This window comes from Hippocampus guttulatus, chromosome 17, assembly GCF_054856545.1.
Source record: "Hippocampus guttulatus isolate MCC_2025c chromosome 17, RoL_Hgut_1.0, whole genome shotgun sequence".
NCBI classification, from domain to species: Eukaryota; Metazoa; Chordata; class Actinopteri; order Syngnathiformes; family Syngnathidae; genus Hippocampus; species Hippocampus guttulatus.
Genome location: NC_141277.1, coordinates 2931190 through 2952618, shown reverse-complemented (window position 1 = coordinate 2952618; position 21429 = coordinate 2931190). Strand labels below are relative to the sequence as shown.

The following is a 21429-nucleotide window of genomic DNA, read 5'->3' as shown; positions in this document are numbered from 1 at the left end:
TACCTGCGCCTGTCGATTTATGTCATGTAATAAATATTGAAGCTGAAACCAGACATTTCAAGATGTCTGCTTTTACAAATGAGCTCTTTAGTTGTCCTCGTTTGGGTTGTGGGTGAGCTGGACGCCACCTCTCACCCAAAGTCAGATTGGATAAGCTCCAACTCACCTACAAACCCGCGGGAGTAAAGCTAAAAAGAGGATAAGCGGTATAGAAATTGGATACAAAACAAAGCGAAATACCAGGAGTTGCCCTTAAGCTTTGTTCTCGTAAGAAGAGGAAGAGGTTGCTTGGAGGCAGATGAACCGAGAGTTGCCAAGGTTTTCTAACAAACTATAAAATAAATATAAAGATACTGTACTTGATCTGGCTTGTGTCCACAAACATAAACATTCTTTCCAGTTACTTGGGAGGACAAAAATAAACTTGGGCCAAGCGCCAGCCATTATCCTGCCAGTCGTTTTCCTTTTCTTATCCATCCATCCGTCCATCCGTCTGTCCGTCCGTCCGTCCATCCATCTATGTGGCTAGGTAGATGGCTAGCTAGCTAGCTAGCTAGATAGCTAATCTATCTAATCTAGCTAGCTATAACATATAGAGGCAAATATTACCTACAGGTTTTTCCTATTAATGGCAGGGCTCAGTCCTCATTCCCCTCAAATAGTGGGCGTTACCGTTGTAACTTTCTTGTGACCATGAATTCAATTTTTTGGGGGGGCACAGGAAGTCATTATTTTTCAAACGTTATGAGTAAATATAATCTTTTTGGGGTCATGAGCAGCAACGGTGGCCTCAAAGGTTAGCCATCTTGTGGTCATGGCCTCACGCCGTGAACTTGGGACGTTGGAATGTGGGAGACGAATAAACAAGACTTTCAGTGACCCTTCAGTGAGCCCTTTCACCCCTGACTGCTACACCGAGCTGGAGGGCAGAACAGTTTGTGGTCATGTGTGATTCTGATGATTATGAACATATTTTGGTCACGCTGCCAGTTGAATTCCTTATTGAATTACTGTCGAGACCAGTATGCGGACTGGATAATACAATTATAAAAACACACAACACATAAATAATCTGAATTGGAATGTGAACATCAAGGTTGGCATTACGCTGTGCTTTTATAAACGGACCCTCAAAAGTGACATTTTCATTTTCCGGACCACAATGTTATGCTTTGAGTATTCGGACATGAAAAACACACACTGCAATTTCTTTTCTTGTGCATATTGTTCGGAACACACATTCATCATATCATTATATAGAAAACGTGTGCGTAAAACGACGTGAAAGGATTGTGCGTGCTTTGAAAAGGTAGGCCATCATCATGAAATCTTGAATCTGAACAAAGGATTGCATTCGTTTCAGTGGCTTTCAACATTTTTTCCCTTTTTCTGCATAGCTTAGCCTTCAGTGTTTTATTGAAGGAACAGAGATGACAACTCTGAAATGTTTTTTTTTTTAATGAATATCCGCTATCAGACTCGAGATTGGTTTATTAGAGCCAAATGGCTTGAGTGGAAGTCACATAATATGTAACACGCCAATGCCAACACCGAACATCCACGCGGTATACAAGGTCAAGTTGAAGATGCAAATGAAACAGGCGGAAGAAAATGACTTTTTAATCCACCCCGGAGACATTTCAGACGAACATCATATACAAAGCTTCGCAATATTCAAAAGGAAATGTGTTTTTCTCTCACCCTGGTGGTCCCCGTGGTCTTTTGTCAGCAGGCTAGGCTGCGAGCCACTGATAACACAATGCGGATATGACACTCCCTGGATGTGCCTCCTGCTTGCACTTGGATATAGACGACAATATGGTCTTGGACTTCAACATCAACGAAGCCGCCTATCAAAGCCTAAACACTGTCCTCGTACTTCCCTCTACAGATTTAAAATAGCTGGCATATTATACCAACAGCTTGTGTCTCCCCCCCCCCCCCCCCCCCGATAAATCATCCAAATTAAGGATGGCACTGCATGTGTGTCTTTTTTTTCTTTTCGTCACAATACATTTCACACGGCTTTGATCAATCAAGCCCGAGACTTTTATTGGTGTCAACTTAATGTGGCCGCTGAAAACTTTTCTTTCATATTCGGGCTTGTTCGACATTCAGTAACGACAACGCAGGCGGTCATTAGAGCATGTTATTATGCGGGAACTATTTTCAGAACTTAGTGCGGTATCGCTATAGGTCACAAGAATGAAGCAGCGGTTCTCCACGGCTCTGATCACGCCGCCACAGCAAACCGACTATAAATACTGCCAATGTGATTTACTTCCATTCATACTTTCATAGTACTAGTATTTTCATACTAGTGCCATCCATCCATCCATCCATTTTCCGAACCGCTTTATCCTAACCAGGGTCGCGGGGGGCGCTGGAGCCTATCCCAGCCATCTCCGGGCAGTAGGCGGGGGACACCCTGAACCAGTTGCCAGCCAATCGCAGGGCACACAGAGACGAACAACCATCCACGCCCACACTCACACCTAGGGACAATTTAGAGCGTCCAATCAGCCTGACATGCATGTTTTTGGAATGTGGGAGGAAACCGGAGCACCCGGAGAAAACCCACGCAGGCCCGGGGAGAACATGCAAACTCCACACAGGGAGGCCGGCGCTGGAATCGAACCCGGTACCTCTGCACTGTGAAGCCGACGTGCTAACCACTGGACTACCGGGCCGCCCTCATACTAGTGCACAAACTTTTTTTTTAGCTCAGAAGTTCAGTTTAGAAAAATAATTTCATGAAAAAATATTTTCAGGGAAAAACGTAATTTTATCTTAATAAAGTTGGAACAAGTAGAAAGAGTCCTCTGTTAACTAAAATGGTTAATTTTTATTTTTTTTGGGGTTAGGCAACCAAACTGGCATTCAATTGAAACCTGGCAAGAAGAAGTCATCAATCTGACTACTTATCAAGGTTCAATTTACAGTGGGACAAACACATTTTGCCAGGTCCTTTCTCAAATCAAAACAAAATTAAAGAAAATGACCTTCCAGTTACATCGCATTGTGGACGCAAGAGTGAGGTCGCACTTGCACACAAAACGACAGCCTGCAGTTGGCAAGAGTGAGCCAGGAGGAGAAGATTGATGGCCGTGCCGGCCCGAATGGAAACGTACCCTTGATTGACCACTTCCAATTGAAGACCGACCCGCGGGTCAGTCGGAGAAGATTTCATCAGGTACAGCAGGGAGGGATTTTTGCCGTATTTGAGCACAAACCGCGTGCAGCCATCCATCTTGAAAATGATCCCGTTTTTATCAGTTCTCCGGGCAAAGGGTCGCATGTTTTAATAAAGGAAATCGATGAGCCGCTTCGGTTTCACGCAGCACTCCGCGGCATGCTTGGGTACCTCTCAAGATTTACTGTATGCGATAAGTTGTGGAAGAAATAAGACGATCCTGCGCGATTGGTGGCGTGAAATGAAAAATTCAAACGCGAGACAACAATTTGCTTATGATTTCCCGCAAAGGCTGGTGTGAGCCTCCACATCAATTTTCTCAACACGTCTGTTGTAAAAGAAGAAGGGAAATTAATTTTTATGTTTGTGTTTGTTGTAACGTTTGCGGCATTCTTCCTCACAAAAAAAAAAAAACGGAGGGACGGCGACGACGCAATGAGTATCTAATTCATCACGCCGCTCACGACTAGCCTACAGGGCCACTTTAATTTATTTTCACTTCACCACTTGGAAAACTGTTGGCTCAGGCTATTGGAACATATTCATAAATCTTAGGTGATAGTTCTCATGGCTCTTTCCGAGATAGACTCTTGAGAAAATGCCGAGGAGAGACCGGTGAGAGAAAGCGTGCGTCGAGGAAGACAAAGTACTCGGCTTTTGTTTTGCTTGTAATTTATGACGGCCTTATTGACGATGATTGGGTCCTTGTCGGCTAATGGCTCCTTACCTTTGATTGTGTTGACTTTTTCGAACCGGGGCATCACCCCGCGGACGAGCGGCCAGCGCATCTGCTTAGGTCCTGTTTCCGAATGTGGCTCAGACCTTCTTGTTTGGGGCTCGTTTGTTCACCTCTTGCTTGGGTTTTACTCCCACATGACTTGAAGACTCGAAATGGACTTTTTGTGTGAGACTGAATGGTTATAATAATATAATGTTTTTTAATTAAAAAAAAAAAATTCAGGGAACATCACGTGAGTGAAGCGTATTTTCACATTAAATGATTTTACTTCTGACATTTTTACAGTATGTTTTTACAATTGCAGCGGAATTGATTTCATGTGTCGGATTGCTGTCCTACCATCGGCAAAATATCACGATTGCCATCTTGCAATTTACGTTGTAATTTCCATAGCGGACAGCGCAATGTTAAAATGATTAATGAGATTTCTTTCTCGCCAGCAGAGCAGAAGATTTGTAAACAATTAAAACCCGACTGCTAAACTAGACGCAAATTCCATCTGAGCTTCAATAGAATCTTTTGGTCTCTCGAGAAATTTAAATTCCTTTCCAGCTAATATTGCGAACGCTTCTCGGGTGTCAATCTGGAGTCGGGAGGAACAAACAAAGAGCACATTAATGTGCCACGTCAAATGATTATTGCCATCCCAGTTGCAGGGAAGCGGAAAACATTTTGACACCAATTGAACTCGTGAAATATTTCTCCCGGTGAAATATACTGAAGTAAGCCGATGTTTTGGGGTTTTTTTTCATATGAGGCCGAGCACCAAATTGTACTGACTTGAATTAGCCAAAATGTTAACAGAAATGTCTGCACCTTCAACTCCAACTTCACCCTAAGACCTTTGTTGACCTTTGGATTTGTTAGCAAATGTCTAGCAAAAGTGATGCGTTCAGTGGCGGCATGGTTTTTACAGTTTTGCCCTCTTCTGATTTTTCTTTTTGCTGATCACCAAAAAGAGAATCAAGTTAATTACCTGACAAGGCACTCATTATGTCATATGAGAAGTCGTTTTGATTTAAATGGACATAACGGACATGATAGATTATATGCAGCCTCCCAAAAAATTTCTCACAGCTTTTTTTTGTTCGTTTGTTTGTTTTTGCCCTATGATCATCAGGCCTGTCAGCACGGCCAAATTAGCAAATCTACTTCTTTTATGAACTGTCATTTCTGCATCACAGTCCCTGATTTAGCAACTACTGTGAGCGCGTCTCGACGTACAAAATGATTTTTGCGCCGGAGATCATCTCATGTTGAGTTCCTCCAGTAAATGTCTGCAGCCAACGTACGCGTTTGATCTGCCAGCCTAATCTTGACACTTTGAGTGCAGCAGTCGTCGCTTTAAGAGTCGCCACGGAAAAACGTCAAAGCTTGTCATCGGGCGGAATACCACGGTTTATTTTGTTGTACCATAACATTGCTTTGCCAGTGGCGACTTCATCATATTTGTAGTATTATAGTTGCTCACATTAAATACGTACAGAATTCTAATACCGGCACTTGCTCCAGTAATGACTCAATTTATGCCATTGTTTCCCTTAATGTTTTTTTTCATAATTCCAATCTTAATTTTGTTAAATTGTCCATTTATTTTTCGGTAATGCCTAGCACAACGACTTTGTCCTTGTAATGCGGTCTTAATATGCCTTTTTATGGCGCGCTGATGTTATTGTGTTGCTTGAGAGAAAAATGACAGCGACTTCTATTGCCAGCTGAGATGGCGCACGGAGAATAAGGACGAGAGGCGCCCTCACTATTTCACGTTTACTGCGCGCCTGTGCGACTCGCGTCTCGGCTGCGCAGAGAGCTCATCTCGCACCTCAGACAGGCCTGCCCTCCTCCATCTCACAATTGCTTTAACAAGCAATTTCGGCTAACTCCCAACTATGTTGGAGAGTGCCTCCGTTGTGCGTGCGTGTGTGTTTATGAGGGCGGGAAAGGGGGAATCAGATGTTTTCTGCACGTTGGATGGAGTTCCTGTTCCACATACCACAGGGTGATGTTCCCCCAACAATACCCACATTGTTAACGGAGTTATGATCAGTTGCTTTCCTCAAAATAGGCCATGGATCAACAATCATAGAACTCCTGCACACACTTTTCTTGTCTTGCTGAAATCAGCCCATTTAGTGTTCAGCCCGGCATGCGGCGCTTGTGTTTTACCAAACACAAATGCCGCCGTGTCAACGACTATAGAGAGTATGGTTTTTTTTCTCTTCTCAAAAACGCAAACAAGTCCAAGGAAGAATGAAAAATCAATGAAGTCCAACAAACAAGGTTCAAAGTAATAAAAAATAAAATAAAATACCCCCCCCCCCCCAAAAAAAACAGTCAACAAAATCTATACAGCAGGGTGCAGCGCCGGTCCAGTTTTTACTCTCTCAAATTGAGATTGTGGGGGTCGATAACGTTCCCATTTGACAACACAAGGTGCTTGCTGAGAGCATTTATGATCATCTGCGTTAATCTGCTCAGCACACCTTCTGAACCGCTTGCATGCTTAAATGCTGAGACGGTGAAAGTTTTCCAAAAGTGCTATTCGGAGCTCCGATGCCGCTCGTCGAGAATCTCACTGAATAGAAATGACAAGTGGATAAATAGTGGCTTTGGCTGCACGGATGTGTGCAAAAATGGGCCGATACAGCAAATCTCCCGATGATATGCCCCCCCCCCCCCCCCCCCCCCCGGTTCAAGCCTTCACAGGCACACCGGCGTGCGCATTCTCCAACCTCGAGAAATACAAGAAGCAGTAAACCACAGTGGAGGTCTTGGGGGTTTGATCACGATAACCTCCAATCTTCTTTTAATGTCCCCCACAACCCCCCCCCCCCCCCGCCCCCTCCCATCCTCACCTTCCCATTCAAGTAAATGCACTCGATTGCGTCAGCGGATTAAGTCATGATTATTTTGCAAAATTGCAGGCTGCACAATGGTCAATTAATCTGTAATGAAACGCTGATTTATGAGGCGAAGCGTGGCATTGCAATAAGCGGGTGACCGCTTATTGCAGTTACAAGATGTGCCCAGCGCGCCCCCCCACCCCCACTTCTTTCATCAAAAGAGTGCACACCACAAGGAGACGTGATAGAAAAGGAAAAGTCACCGTGGAGTTCATGGCCATTGTCATCATTCAGTGGACAGAATTAAGCCTCTTCATCAACATCAATGCTATTTACAGCGGCGCCGCGAAGGTCAAAAGTTTCCTGTTGGAAATGATACAAATTAAAGCTGCACAAGGCGGCGACTAAACAATCGCACCCCCACAAATCCTGGAAATGCTCGTCAAACTTCCACATCATGCTACACACACATTTAATGGCATAGGCAAAAAAAATATGAATAATAAAAAGAGTAATTTTTCATCTGGTCGTTTCAAAGGTCAATTAGAATGCGCTCAATTGGCTGGGACTTGAGCGGTTCTCATTTTGAAAACAGTTTGCAATGAAAGCATTAACATTGCACTTTCCTGGAAGGAAGACAAAAACTTTCCCCATTTTCTTTTATAGCTCTTGTCCTCATTGCAAGTAATTTCTGTCTAAGTGATTGCGGGTGTTTTCTTGACAAGGATATTATTGTTTTGTTTTTCTTTTGACGGTACAGTGACGATAAAGGCGATTGCGATGGTGACAAACGTGTAAGCCTTATGCCGCAGCAACAAAGGGTTGCCGAGGGATTCTCATAGCGGGAGGCGAGGACAAGACATCACGTTTCCAGTACCTGTGTCGATGCGCAGTGATTTAGTGCGGTTGGGGAGAGTGCGAGAGGTGAAGGAACAGGAGTGAGTGATGGAGTGTACCAGAGGTGCGTGGCGGGAGCAAAAGTGAGCGTAATGAAGTCGGACAGAGGTGCAAAGAGGAGAGACAAAGTCGGCGGGCAGAAAAGAGCGGACAGCGGCTGAAGTGACGGATGTTGACGCGATGCTCGGCGCTTTGTGAAGTATGGTCGCGGGAAGGAGAATTGTAGGCACTCTGTGTTATTGTGCAGCGGGCCCCGCTGGCACCCGGCTCCTCCAGTGCGTTGATCCGTGAACTTGCCATCTGGATTGTCCCACAAATCACATTAAAGTTTCAAGTCCAGGAATACATCAAGCTAAATGAATATTGGATCCGGGGGCCACAGACAGGCCTGATGAGAGAGAAAAAGGCCCGTGCAATCCGACTCTTTTGTGGTCACACCTTGAGCCATCCATCCACTTTGCCCCTTACAGAACCCCCAGCCCCCACCCCACCCCCCACTTTCATCTGGCTGACCGGCAACGATCATTGTGCGGTTGTGGGAAGCGGCTTTTACTGTATCAAGAGCAAACGAAACCAATTACATTCGAATCTCATTCCCAGAATGTTAATTGTTCAGCTCAGCAAATACAATGTGCTGTGTATAGTGGCATGCCAAATATTGTTGAATATCCATCCAGCCATCCATTTTCTCACGACGGTTGCTGGCATGCCGGCGCCGATCCCAAGTGCCTCCACACAGGAAGGCCAGAGCCGGAATCGAACCCTGCACCTCTGCCACTCTGAGGTGGACTTGCAAACCAGTCGACACCGTGCCGTCCTGTTGTTGTATTTAAAAACCTTAATTCATTACATTTTCAGCATTTTTTCCCCCCCATAAACATTTGCCGGTGAAAATAAGTTGCTTTAATTGAAGTGTGCACACGACGTAGACACCCGTTGACAGTTTATCAGCAAGTTATTCATTTGTACAGTGCGTAATAATGCCCTTGCTTTCCATTCTCATTTCAGCTACATTACATTGATTCAGCATAAATTGATTAATGTTTTCACCTTTGGGTGAAAATAATGCATGAGTGGAAAATGGAGAAAAGAAATGTAATTCGATATGATCTGATGATGTGGTTCCTGCGTGCGCATTTTCTGCTGAGGCAATGTTTTTGCTCAAGTAAGACAGATTTAAAAAAATATATAAATATACATTGCTTTCCCAATGTTCCATACAAAAAGGGCAAGAAAAAAAAAACTATTTAGTTCTTTTCCAGTCCACTGGCTTGTAGAGCTGAGGATTTATTTTCCAGGCCCTGGATTGAAGGAAAGGGCTTTACTGCCGCACAACTTTCATTTCTATGAGATCTCCTGAGAAATATCAATTGGCCTAGAGTCCAGAAATGATACGCTGTGAGACAGTAAGATGGGTCGAAATGCACTTCTGCTTCTATTTGTTAGCCTTTAGTTGATATACCAAACTCGAATGACACTTCAAGGATGAGCGCTTTCACAGTATGAGAGGGAATAAATTGCAGTCATACTTTATTACAGCACTGTAGTCGTATATTAGTCTGCCTATATACATTTCAAAAGATAAGGTGAATATAAAGGTGTAGCTCTTTTGGAAGAAGAACAAATAATGATAAATAACTGTATCTATACACCTGAAATATAATCAGGATATTTTGTCACCAATCACAATAAAGCCAATGAGCATAAAGCGATATGAAAAAAAAACACACACACACACACACGCACACACATATACACATTTGACACAACGGTAGCATACACAGGCTGAAGAAAAGGGTCCCAGGATTGACCCTTGAGGGACTCCATATGTCATGGCCTTTCAGTCTCACCCACCTCTGTGCAGATTGGCAACGCGGATCGCACCGGACTTGCGCCAGCCAGATCGTGCGAACTTTCCTAACGCACCCAAAAATATCCCACCTGCCGATCATGCTATTTCTTTGCGGTCAGAGTAACAAAGAGCATACATGCATAACACGTAGCCTTCAAATTGTATACTTATGATTGTCTTGTGCAGCTGTTAGCTGTCGTCTGTAATGTTCAATGAAGAGACAGCGGAGCAAGGTACAGACGGAGGCAATGAAAGATAGTTTTACTGTTTTACAAATTGGACAAGTTCAGAAGTTATATTTCATGAGAAATCCGAATTATTTTGATGTAAAATCCTGAAGAGACAAAAAGCTGGTGTTTATTGCTTCTCGTATTGACTTGCATTGCACTGTGAAAAAAAACAAATGGTGACTCTTTGGTTGGATAATTGTGTGAAACACACACACGCTCGCACAAATAAAGGCCAAAAAAACTCATACAAGGTCGCAACGATTGTGTGCTAAATAAGCCGCCAGTACACTCGACGGGAGACATCAATCACAACTGAAGGCTGTCATGCTGAGAGCGAGCCGGCACAAAAGTGACAGCTCATGCCGAACACTGGAAGGCTTTGAAGCACATCCTTTAGACAAATAACGGAGTACCCCGAACACAAAGCAACACTGAAAGGACGCTCTGCCATTTTATTTCCCCACACGCAAAACCCTTTATAGGGCAATCATTGAATTATTTTAAAGTTCTCTTTGAGACCAGGGGGAAAAAAAAACCCAGTGTGTCAAATTCATTTGTGAACTCTTGATACTGTACATGAAAGCTCCAATCCCATACATTGCCACCTGGAACACCAAAGACACTTTTTTTAATGTCGTCCTCCAGCTTTAATGGACCTACGTTGGTGTTTTTCAGGTCTTCAGGTCATTTTCCCCGAGTATTTGCAGGAGAAGTTCGTCCAGTCGGCTCTGAGCTACATCATGTGTAACGGCGAAGGAGAGTACCTGTGTCGCAACAACCAGTGCATTTGCCAGTGTTCGGAGGAGTACCCCCAGTGCAACTGTCCCATCACCGACATCCAAATCATGGAGAACACCATGCTGGGCATGGCCGAGTCATGGCTATCCTCCTACAAAGATTTTGAGAACTCCGGTGAGTAGTCAGTTTTGTTTTACAGTCCACGTCTACTGGACCCAAACCATCATTTCAATTGACTTTGTTTGGTCATTGATTTGGCTGATTTTCAAAATCGGTTGGATTACAGTTTCCGTTGTGCTTGCATGAGCGAATGTTTGAATTTGTCTTGTTGAGCAACGGCCGCAACAGACCCTGACAGGAAACAGAAAAATAGATTTAACCACTGCCTACCTTAGTAGAAGATCTGACGTGGTGGCAGGGGACGCAACTATCGTACGTACGTACGTGGACCGTTTTAAAATGCGAATGCCTCTGACGAGCACGGCAGCTGTTGTCAAACTTAGACGAAACTCGACCCGCCTCTCTAGCACAAAAAATACGATTGTTTACAGGTACTCAAGCATGCAAATAACCATGTGCAATGAATAACACGCGGCATCATCAAGTCATTATTATCCGAGCACATCTGTTCTCGTCAATATCCACTTTTTTCCCCGCACACAAATGAAGCACTTCAGGGAAAGCGCGCCATCGTTTTTGGACATGAGTGTTTTCGGTTTTGATCAACCGTCACGACATTTTCGTACTTTTCCAGGAATTTGGATGAAGGCGCAGATCCATTTGTTTCCCCTCGCAGACACGGCGCGGCAGCTGCCGACCCGGCGGGAGGGAGTGACACGCTAATGGTCTTTTTAGGGCATTGGATTCAGACGACTTTAATAATCGCGAGCCGACATCCCCACGGCTGCTCTTCGAGCAAAAGGTTGAGGGTGGCGTGTGACATCTGTGAACGGTGGGTGGAGGAGCAACAGCGGAGGAGGAGGAGAAGGACTCTGGTGTCTGAAGCAAACGAGCAAAGCACATCTGACAAACCTCGGGAGGACCGGCCGAAAACTCTGAGAAATGTCTCCGCGGAAAAAAGAAAAAAAAGCGATACTTCAAGACAACTGTCTTGGAAGGGGAGTCGAGTGCGGAGCGTATCGCCATATTATAAATTGGCCTTTGGATTTCTTCAGCTTGCGAGATTATCATAGTTCACTGAAGGTCAACGTTGGCTTTTTTATTTAACGTTACATGCGAAACTATGTGTCTTGGAAGTGGGACAAAAAAAATATACCCGATTGTCTTTCTGTGTGTACCCCTCCTCACTCCACCCGTGACTTTGCAGGTGACGTGTCCGCTGCATGAGCCACATGCACCGATGCACCTTCAGTGAGGCGGTGAAAAGTGAAAAGTGGGCTTGCGGTTTATTTGAACGAAAGTCTTGTCACAGGCATTTTACTAGGTCACCCGGGACCGATTTTAAATTTCGAAAACAAATGCATAATGTTTCTTTTCGCAAAAATGGCCGACACTCCTAAGTCAGGGTACCGTTGTGTTGTGGTTGATTTTTTGTGGGGAATTTGACTCACAAAATCGATCACATCGTCAAACATGAGTTTCCCCGCTTAGTCCACCGCCACAAACTAACATTTTTTTTCCCCCATGCCGCTCTGTGCTTGCTTTGTCAGATGAATTCAAGTCCTTCCTGAAGAGGTTGCCCTCCACCCACTTCCTGCCCATCAACAGCGTGCACTTGCTGTGGGGCAGCGACTGGGACCTGCAGGCTCGCTACAGGCTGCTCCAGAGCTCCCTCGAGGTCCAGCGGCTCAAGATCCAGCGCACTGCCCGCAAGCTCTTTGGCCTGAGCATCCGCTGTCACCACAATCCCAACCACCAGATGCCCAGGGAGAGGTGGGTAGAAATACAACCCTGACACAACACGCTCAACTTCTCATGCTCCGAAAACCCAAGGTACGCCGTGATGAGACGGTCACTTTTTTTTTTTAGGGGATCTCCACTTCTTATTTTGATCCCCACTACTCAGAGCGCACACGGTCTAAAAGGACGGCATCCATTATGGATACCAAGTTATGGCTGCGTTGTTTGGCTCCATCACGTCGACTTAGTGCTGAGGGTTGCACATGCCTACCTCACTCGTGTAGTTCCACCACGTCGCCGTCTATAAAAGCAAATGCAGCTCTGGGAGTGTTGTCGAAAGGTCAGTGCACACATCATCCGCCACCTCCCTGCGCTCGCAGCTACGCGGGTGCGCCGGCGCCCCGGATGACGGCAAACAACCTGAAATATGAAACGGTGTTCTCCGACGACGGCGTTCACCACACAAGTTGAAAGTGGTGAAATATTCATTTCGAATGAGCACTTAAAGACTGTCATGGGTACCTCGACTGCTCGAAAGAGTTGGCTCGTCAAGTGTTATCCGAGATAGCGAGAGCCTCCCCGTCATCCAGCTTGTTTCAAGAAGATGCCGTCGTTTGATGAGTTTACACACATCCAGCGGAAATAGTTTGAATCGAAATTGTATAGAAAGAGAGAGAGAGAGAGACTTGCCTCTTCTCTTGGCATTCCCTAAACAGCTGATAAGTGGACGAGAGAATTGGAGCAAAGCTGAAGAGCCTGACAGCGGTTCCAAAGTGTGCGCCCAACACTACAGCAGCACCTCCGCGGGGAGGCCTTGTAACATGTCTTCTACATGTAAGCCAGGCGGCAGCTGCTGATGATGACGATGTGAAAGCATCTCGCCAGGCCGACAACCGGCACCACGGGGCCGATCTCCAGTGCGGGAACGCCGCCATTCATACGTCAGAACCCGCAATGGGGCCGGATCTTTGTCATCCAGTCACCATTGTTGTTTGCATGATCTCACTCGGCGCGTCGCTGTGAGAATTATGTCCACGGGTGCCTCCCTCCCTGCAGATTCCTCCACAATCCTCCGAGCTCCTGAAACGTGGAACCACCACCGGTGATCATCCATCCCTTGCCGCAACACGAATTGATGAATTGAATTCTTTTTCTGGATATTTGTTTGGCCTTCAAACTGTCACGCTCATACTGCTGCATTAGCGTCCGTTCAGCAGTGCTAGCTCCCTCTCCCTTTTAAATAGTTTTTAATTCGCTGCAGTAAGCCTTCAAAACGCACCATTTCACAATCGTTTTGTTCTTCTGGTCACAAACTAATTGAGAGGAAATCAATAGCACCTCTGCTGCTTACATCCAAGTCGGGTATTCTCATTTGTCTCAGCAGACACCATTCATTGGACAGCAACAATTGCAAATAATCAAACAAACTGTTATTGATCAGTTCATCAATTATTATAATTATGATTATGCACATCCATATTTTGTCCCCGGTCAGTCGTATCACTTCTGCTTTCGTCTCCGGCATGAACATTTGCTCTATAGGGTTTCAACTATGAATAGCTACCTGGTCTCATTACTCGCAAGTCATTCATCTCCACATTTGCGTTACTTATTCATGTTCCAAATTTGACATGTATGCAAATGGGATGGACCCTGCAAAGAATTAGAATATATTCATTAAGTGATAATGAGTGAGTCCTTTAATTGCGATGACACTGTTGCTCGGTTGGCGCGTAGAGGTCACCCCTTCCTGAGATGAATACATATTGAAAATCATCATTGACTTAAAAATGGCTTCGAGAACCTTACGCTTGACACTCCTGTTATGTTTGTTTCTTTGGAATGGCCAAAAATGTTCATGGGTAGATAAGGTGCATCGAATTATAAGGCGCACCGTCGGCTTTTGAGAAAATGGAATGCTTTAAGGTGCGCCTTATAGTGCAGAAAATGTGCTACTTGCAATCAACTTTCCTCAATAAGCCATGACTCAACAATTGAAACCAAAATATCCCCACACACAATTAATCCGTTATGTTTAAAATAATCACTTTAAATTGATGATGTTTTTTTTCCCCCCGCTGATTCACCTCGGCTCTCTTTGGGAGGAATTCATGACGCATTTAATCCGAGCTCATTTAACTTTGAAGCCCCACGCCGACGCGGAGTATTCGCAGCGGAAAAAAAAAAAAGCGTCTATTCCACTTGATTGTTTTTTGATTTCCGACGACAAATCTGAGCGAGCTAGACGACGCGGTGAAAACAATTTATCCAAGCATTCCAAACTAATCATGAGATGAAATGATTTCAAAATTAAAGAGAAAAAAAAGTTTCTGTGCCTTTCATATGTCCAATTCGTTAATGTGTGTCAGTTCCCGTGGGGTGTTCAGCTTTGAAATAAAGCTTTTCATTCATGTAAATTACAGACTGTTAAACTGATGATGTTCTTTCAAATCACAATCCCCCCCCCCCCCCCCCCCCTCCCTCCACATATTTCATACTCGTACTAGCAAAACACCAGACACGTTTTGGTCACCTTGAAGCTAGACAAAGTGTACTGAATGCAATATGTCGGCAGTATCACGGATGAGCAATGCACATTAGATATTGGCAGCATCGTTTCCTCCAGGACAGGACAAATTGGAGTACATGAGGTCAATAAATGGAAAAAAAACAAAATAGTCCAAGTCACTCAGTTGATTGACTAGTTCAGAGCTAAAACGGATCCATTTCAGAATTCATGAAGTGGTTATCATAATGAATGGCTGTTTTGGGGGTCCTGTCATTGCAAACAGCCATATGTGGTGAACTCACGATAGCAAGTATCACTCTCAACTCACAGTGACTAATTGGAGCGATGCTGTGCCCCGTCATGGCACCATTATGCAAATGATCTCCTTGAGAGTTTCATGCAAATGCACAATTAGAATCGAAAACACATTCATGCTTATGTGCATATTCAACCTGCTGCCTGCTAATTAGCTTTTTTTTTTGGTTTCGAATGCAAATCAACAAGTGCTTGGTTGAAATCTGCGCCCAACTGCTGGTCAAATAAGGCTGACATTATGAACGCTTCGAGACAATCTATTCCAACACTCCCATCCTATCTGTCAACACCAGATACCTGGCGCAACAGCTGTGTGATTGTGGCCAAAGTATTGCCTGGAGCCTGATGTTTTGGGGTTGTTTTTTTTTCCCTCCCGCCCTAATTACAGATAAACATACGGCCAGGGCGAGCGCCGTGAGTGTTTTATTTTAGTCTGCCCAGACCCAAAGTGATAATGATGTGGATGGGATCATATGAACATTTTCCAAGGCAACGCATTTTCACATTGCTGATTTGAAGGCGATTTGAGCCGACTCCAAGGACGCTCTAAAGTAAAAACCAACAGAGCAAAGAAGCCCAAACAAAAAAAAAACGTGATTATTATTATTAGGATTATTATTCAAATTGAACCTGCAAAATTCAGCTAAGCTATGAGAAAGAAAGCAATAAAAGGCAAAATACAGAAATACAGCTCCTGTGATAAGACCTATTTTCAGTCTTTTCAATACTCTGCTGATGATATTCTTATACTTGAAGTCAGTATTCGAACCAGTTAATATCACAGGTGAAAAGTTGCTCGTCTTTGTTAGCTCTTGACGACATCCTGTTTTCAATCGAAAGACATCGTATGTTGCTCATATACCGAATTGGGCCCCGTTTTGTCATTCCACTTGAATTGTGTACACGGGCCACTTTTGTGGCCAGCAGTTTTGACACTAAGGGCTGTGTGTTGTGTTATTGAGGGTCACGGGGGGACGTTAACGTTCAACCAACAATAACAACAATGGCTACTTTGGCATTGTCACCAAGTGTCCTTTCTGTATTCCCTGGAAGAAGATGTCCTATTTTTCTTGTCTCAGCTCACAAGTTAGCCAGCTCAGTGTACCTTCATTGCCCCCCATAAGTGACGTGTTCAAACTCGTTTGGGCATCCAGCTCAGGGCGGGATATGTGGTCTGCTAACAATGCAGTTAGTTAGTACTCGGGTTCATTAACATGTCACGCTAACCTTGACCAACTTTCCTCTCAAGGAAAAAAATAATTAAATAAAAATCCGAATCCATTTCCTATAGTCAGAAATGACGTTCCAATACTGTCAAGATGACAGGGAAAGATGCCTGCGGGGGAAGCGGCGATGAGCTAAGAATAGCAAGTGACACCTTCCACCTGAGGGAAATAACCAAACTTCTCCCTTTTGATAACGGAAAAGAACGTCCTATTCTCTCATCACGTCCACATCGAGTCTCCGCCGCTTTGCCGCCTCAGAGACGAGATTTGTCCAAGGTCTGAGTCATTTGGGCCCTTTACAGCCACCGCAACAATCACGAGCCTCTCCGTGATCCACCCCATCGATAATTAACCTTCCTCATCAATCATATCCCGATTGAACGCGCACAAAAGGGGTAGCAGATGGGAAAAAGATATTTCTCAATAATTCTAGTCACATTTGACACCATTTAATGCTCTTTGTATGGAGTCAGAACACTGTCAGTAGGTTTTGGCATTGCTAATAAATAAACAAGTTCTGGCACGGAAAAGGTTCCTGAAACAGTATTTTTTTCCCCGTTTCAACTCCCTGCTTATCGTATTTAATTGCCTTGTTTTGACTCTCAACATTACGACGTTGTTTTGGCCTTTCAGGGGAAGCTGGCAAGAGGCCGGTGTGACATGAAATAACTGTCGGATAGCAGCTTTAAATGCAACAGGGCGTGAGAAATGAGTCGCGGGTGTTAAACTTCATACCCTTGTTACGGCTTATGACTACAGGCCGGCCTGGCTTTACCAAGGCCACACCGTAACCCGATAAAACATTATTTTGCAGATACTTAGCGTATTTTTCCGTCACCGTGCTAATTTGTCCATGGTGCCCCGTTTGTTAGCTCGAAAGCACCTGTCGTAAACTGAGGATAACCCCACCCCCGTATTGTATCTGCTGTTCCGTTCCGTTCGGCAACTTGCACGTGAAAGGCGATTCTGATGATCCTGACGAGACATCATGAGTAGATTGTCGTCAACCATGAAGCGCATCATTTCGACAGCCCCCTTCAAACTTCCCGACTTTGCAGCTGTTACAGCTTTGGTCATTCCGATCGTTCCATTTCTTGGCAGAGTCAGCGACAGCTTTCCACACAACTCGGATGGAACCCAGCGAATCGTTGGTCTACTTCCGTTCCTCATCCTGCGTCAGAAATTCCTTCATTGGATATGATATCTTGCCAATATATCAACCCCTTTCTATGTTTCTGGTCTTTTCCGACAAGGTCGGTGATGCAGTGGCTCAACAGGGTCCAGTCCTTCCTCTACTGCAACGAGAACGGCTTTTGGGGAACCTTCCTGGAAAGCCAGCGAACGTGCGTGTGCCACACGGGCGTCACCCTGTGCCAGCGACCGATCCCTTGCGTCATCGGCGGCAACAACAGCTGCGCCATGTGCAGCTTGGCCAACATCTCGCAGTGCGGCTCGTGCAACAAGGGCTACAAGTTGTACCGCGGCCGCTGCGAGCCTCAAAATGTGGACTCGGAGCGCAGCGAGCAATTCATTAGCTTCGAGACGGACCTGGACTTTCAGGACCTGGAACTGAAGTACCTGCTGCAGAAAATGGACTCGCGACTGTACATCCACACGACGTTCATCAGCAACGAGATCCGCCTGGAGACTTTCTTTGACCCGCGGTGGCGCAAACGCATGTCCCTGACGCTGAAAAGCAACAAAAACCGCATGGACTACCTCCACATGATCATCGGCCTGTCCATGAAGATCTGTCAGATGCGGAACAGCAGCATCGACCCCATGTTCTTCGTCTACGTCAACCCGTTCAGCGGCAGCCACTCGGAAGGCTGGAGCATGCCCTTTGGCGAGCACGGGTACCCCCGCTGGGAAAAGGTGCGGCTGCAGAACACCCAGTGCTTCAACTGGACCCTGTTGCTGGGCAACCGCTGGAAGACCTTCTTCGAGACCGTGCACATCTACCTGAGGAGCCGAGCCAAGATCCCCACCGGCCTCCGCAACGACACGGGCCCCGTCGACCTGGCCGACCCCAACAAGCGGCAGATCTACATCAAAATCTCCGACATCCAGGTGTTCGGCTACAGCCTGCGCTTCAATGCCGACCTGCTCCGCAGCGCCGTGCAGCAGGTCAACCAGTCCTACACGCAAGGAAACCAGTTCTACTCCTCGTCATCCGTCATGCTCCTCTTGCTGGACATCCGGGATCGGATTAACCGCCTCGCCCCTCCGTCTGCGCCCGGCAAACCCCAGCTGGACCTCTTTTCCTGTATGCTGAAGCATCGGCTCAAGCTCAACAACAGCGAGATGATCCGGGTCAATCATGCCTTGGACATGTACAGCACAGAGATACTCAAACAATCCGATCATCTGACTGCAAAACTGTGTTAATCGCTTCCAAACGCCAATTTAAGGACGGGAGAATGACACGGAAGCGCCCTCGCAAATGAACCCAACCTCCGGGACGGCCTCTTATTGACTCTCATTGACTTCTTTTGCCTTTTTCCTTTTTTTGGGGGGGGGGGCCTTTTCTGCCTTTTTGATGGGATGCAAACTTTGTAAAAGCATACTTCGTAAAAAAAAATGGGGGAGGGGGAACGGAAAAGGCATCCATGAAAGGAAGACCTGAATCGGAACTAACGTTAAAAGGACTGTAACATACCTGTCCAAGCATGTCTGTCATTTCCCCAAAGAACTTTAATGTCAGCAAGAGAGAGATTTAAAAAAAAAAAATACTTGTGATAAAGAGGCCTTGACTGGAAGGTTGTATCTGTAACTGCCATTCTTCTTTACCTGGGAAATTGAAAAGAAGAAAAAACATTTTTCACAAAAAAAAAAAAAAAAACAAAAAAAAAACCAGGCAGACCAGAAATCCTTTTATTTCCTCTAACGTGCAAAATAAAAATGTTTCTATACACCCGGAGAATTGAGAAACGGCTCGAGAGCGTGTAATGTAGTCAACACATTTATTATTATAGAGTCTTTATTACTTTTCCAAGCCTCGGCGAGTCGGTGAGTTATGAAGCACTCGGTCACTGTTCTGACATGTAAGGCACACGCAGCAGGCCGGGAATTGATCGTCACGTCAAAGAACAAAAAGCCAGCTGTTTATAAATATACAGACATAGACGGTTTATGTGTGTGTGTGCGCGTGTGTGTGGATGTCAGCGCATACCTTTTTTACTTTATTTGGCTTGCTAATTGAATGTGTCCAATTTTTCAATTACGTCGTGTGTGTTTCCAATTTTTATTTATTTATATTTGGGGGAGTGGGGGGGGGGGTCTCTCGTGGTTTCACAAGGCAATGGCTTTCCTGGCTGCGCGAGTGCATCATTGTCGTGGATTTAACCGTCGATGCTAATTTTGTACTGCTTTGCGTAAAATGGACAACCAAACGGACAAAAAAAAAATCTATATATATGGTAAAAATGTTGTGATTGCTGGTTTGTGGAGCTTTTTCTTGGGCACCAAAATCTTAGCGAGCGTTCACCGATCAGGCACGTTGACAAAACAAAGCCATAGATGCCCCACCACCCGCCACCACCACCTCTGCCCCAAGATCAAGTAATGTTCAATCCCGTTTCATTTTACACACACTAAAAGACCTTTTGCTTCTCTCTCGGTTGATATGAGACAAAAAGCACAGTGAACGATATGTTGGCACTCTCACTAGGTTTCGATGTTGTGCTGGGGGAAAAAATACTCCAATGTAAAATCTTAAAGTACATTTTTAATCCGGAATCCTTTCACCAGCACCAGTGTTTTGTTTCTCGATGAAAACCCTTCCCGACATGGTGCGGGTTTTTGGTTTTTTCTGATTTATCTCGGATGGCTGTGTATATAATCCCACTTGTTGAACGTGGAAATGATATCAGCGCTTCTCTCACGTGTTTTGCTGGTGAAACCTGTTGACATGGTGTCTTTATGATTCTATTGGCACAAAAAAAAAAGGAAAAACTGTGTAAGACCCCAGTTGCAGACCAATTTTTTTCAGATGCTACTTTTATTTTGGTTAACTTGCTATATATTGCTGCTTTACTGCTAAGTGTGACACTTAGTCTTGTGGACGTTGCAGAGGCACATCTTGCAAATCTGGATTTGGAGATTTTAATCACTGCTTTTTTTTTTTTGTCTGATTCGCTATTCACAATATTTAAAGTGGACATAACTTGGAAAAGTGACATTGAATTCTTTGTATACGCACAGTTGGGTCTCTGGTGTGCCTATCTGACTGATAGGTGTGGAATTACACCGCCACGTCAATCTTTTGTGAGCTAACTATTTCTGAAATGTCTGTGAGCGAGCCTTTTAGATTTTTAAGCTGAATTTTCATCATTCAAATTCCACGCCTATTTTCTGCGCCCATGACTGGGCAGGAAGAGCCGCCATTTTACGAATGACGGATGGACTGAACGGAAATATTGTCATGTCAAAACTGAAAGCTCAGCAGAGGTAGAGTGTTAGCGCACATTTGTGTTAGCTACACGTTAGCACGCTAGACAAAAGTAATTTAAGCTTTTGTCAGAAAGGCTGGAAAAAACCCCAATGTGACAAAAATATTGAAAAATATTCATCCCTGTCACCGACCTAAAGAGACCTTGGAACTGTTTTTAACGGTGAAAAAAACGGAGTAACACGTCACCGTTAGCGTCACCTTCACAGCATTGCTCTCCTTTTTCGCCCTCAGTGTGATTTGCTGAATAGCTAAGTTCCATTTACGCGTGACTCTTTTAGCATTTCAAGCGGTAGAAATGTCACTGTTAAAATTACAGTAAAAGTACAAAGCCGTTCCGAAAAAGGTTCCCCCCTTCCCTGCCCCCACAACAAATCTTACACTTTAAGTGTCACGTCGGATTTGTTCATTCCGCTCGGCGACGAATTCTCAGCTTAATAGCATGCTAATATGGACATGGCAGAACGTGGCATAACATCGCAAGTGCATCATTTTTGCATGCTAACAATTTGCATCTTTTATATTGTATTTTAGTTGAAGTTAAATTTTCCGAACCCGAAAGCAGTTGCCTCCCCAT

At 44.8% G+C, this 21429-nt stretch overlaps 1 protein-coding gene across 1 annotated transcript in view; it reads left to right on the top strand.

Annotated features, from left to right (window-relative positions):
- brinp1 (bone morphogenetic protein/retinoic acid inducible neural-specific 1) overlaps nucleotides 1–18892 on the top strand; it is an 85708-nt gene extending 66816 nt beyond the window's left edge. Inside the window, exons 6-8 of the mRNA XM_086135712.1 lie at nucleotides 10430–10666; nucleotides 12163–12385; nucleotides 17656–18892. Coding sequence (XP_085991838.1) covers nucleotides 10430–10666; nucleotides 12163–12385; nucleotides 17656–18790 — 1595 coding nt within the window. The 3' untranslated portion in view covers nucleotides 18791–18892. The remainder of the gene's footprint in view (nucleotides 1–10429; nucleotides 10667–12162; nucleotides 12386–17655) is intronic.
- The last annotated feature ends 2537 nt before the right edge of the window (nucleotides 18893–21429 follow it).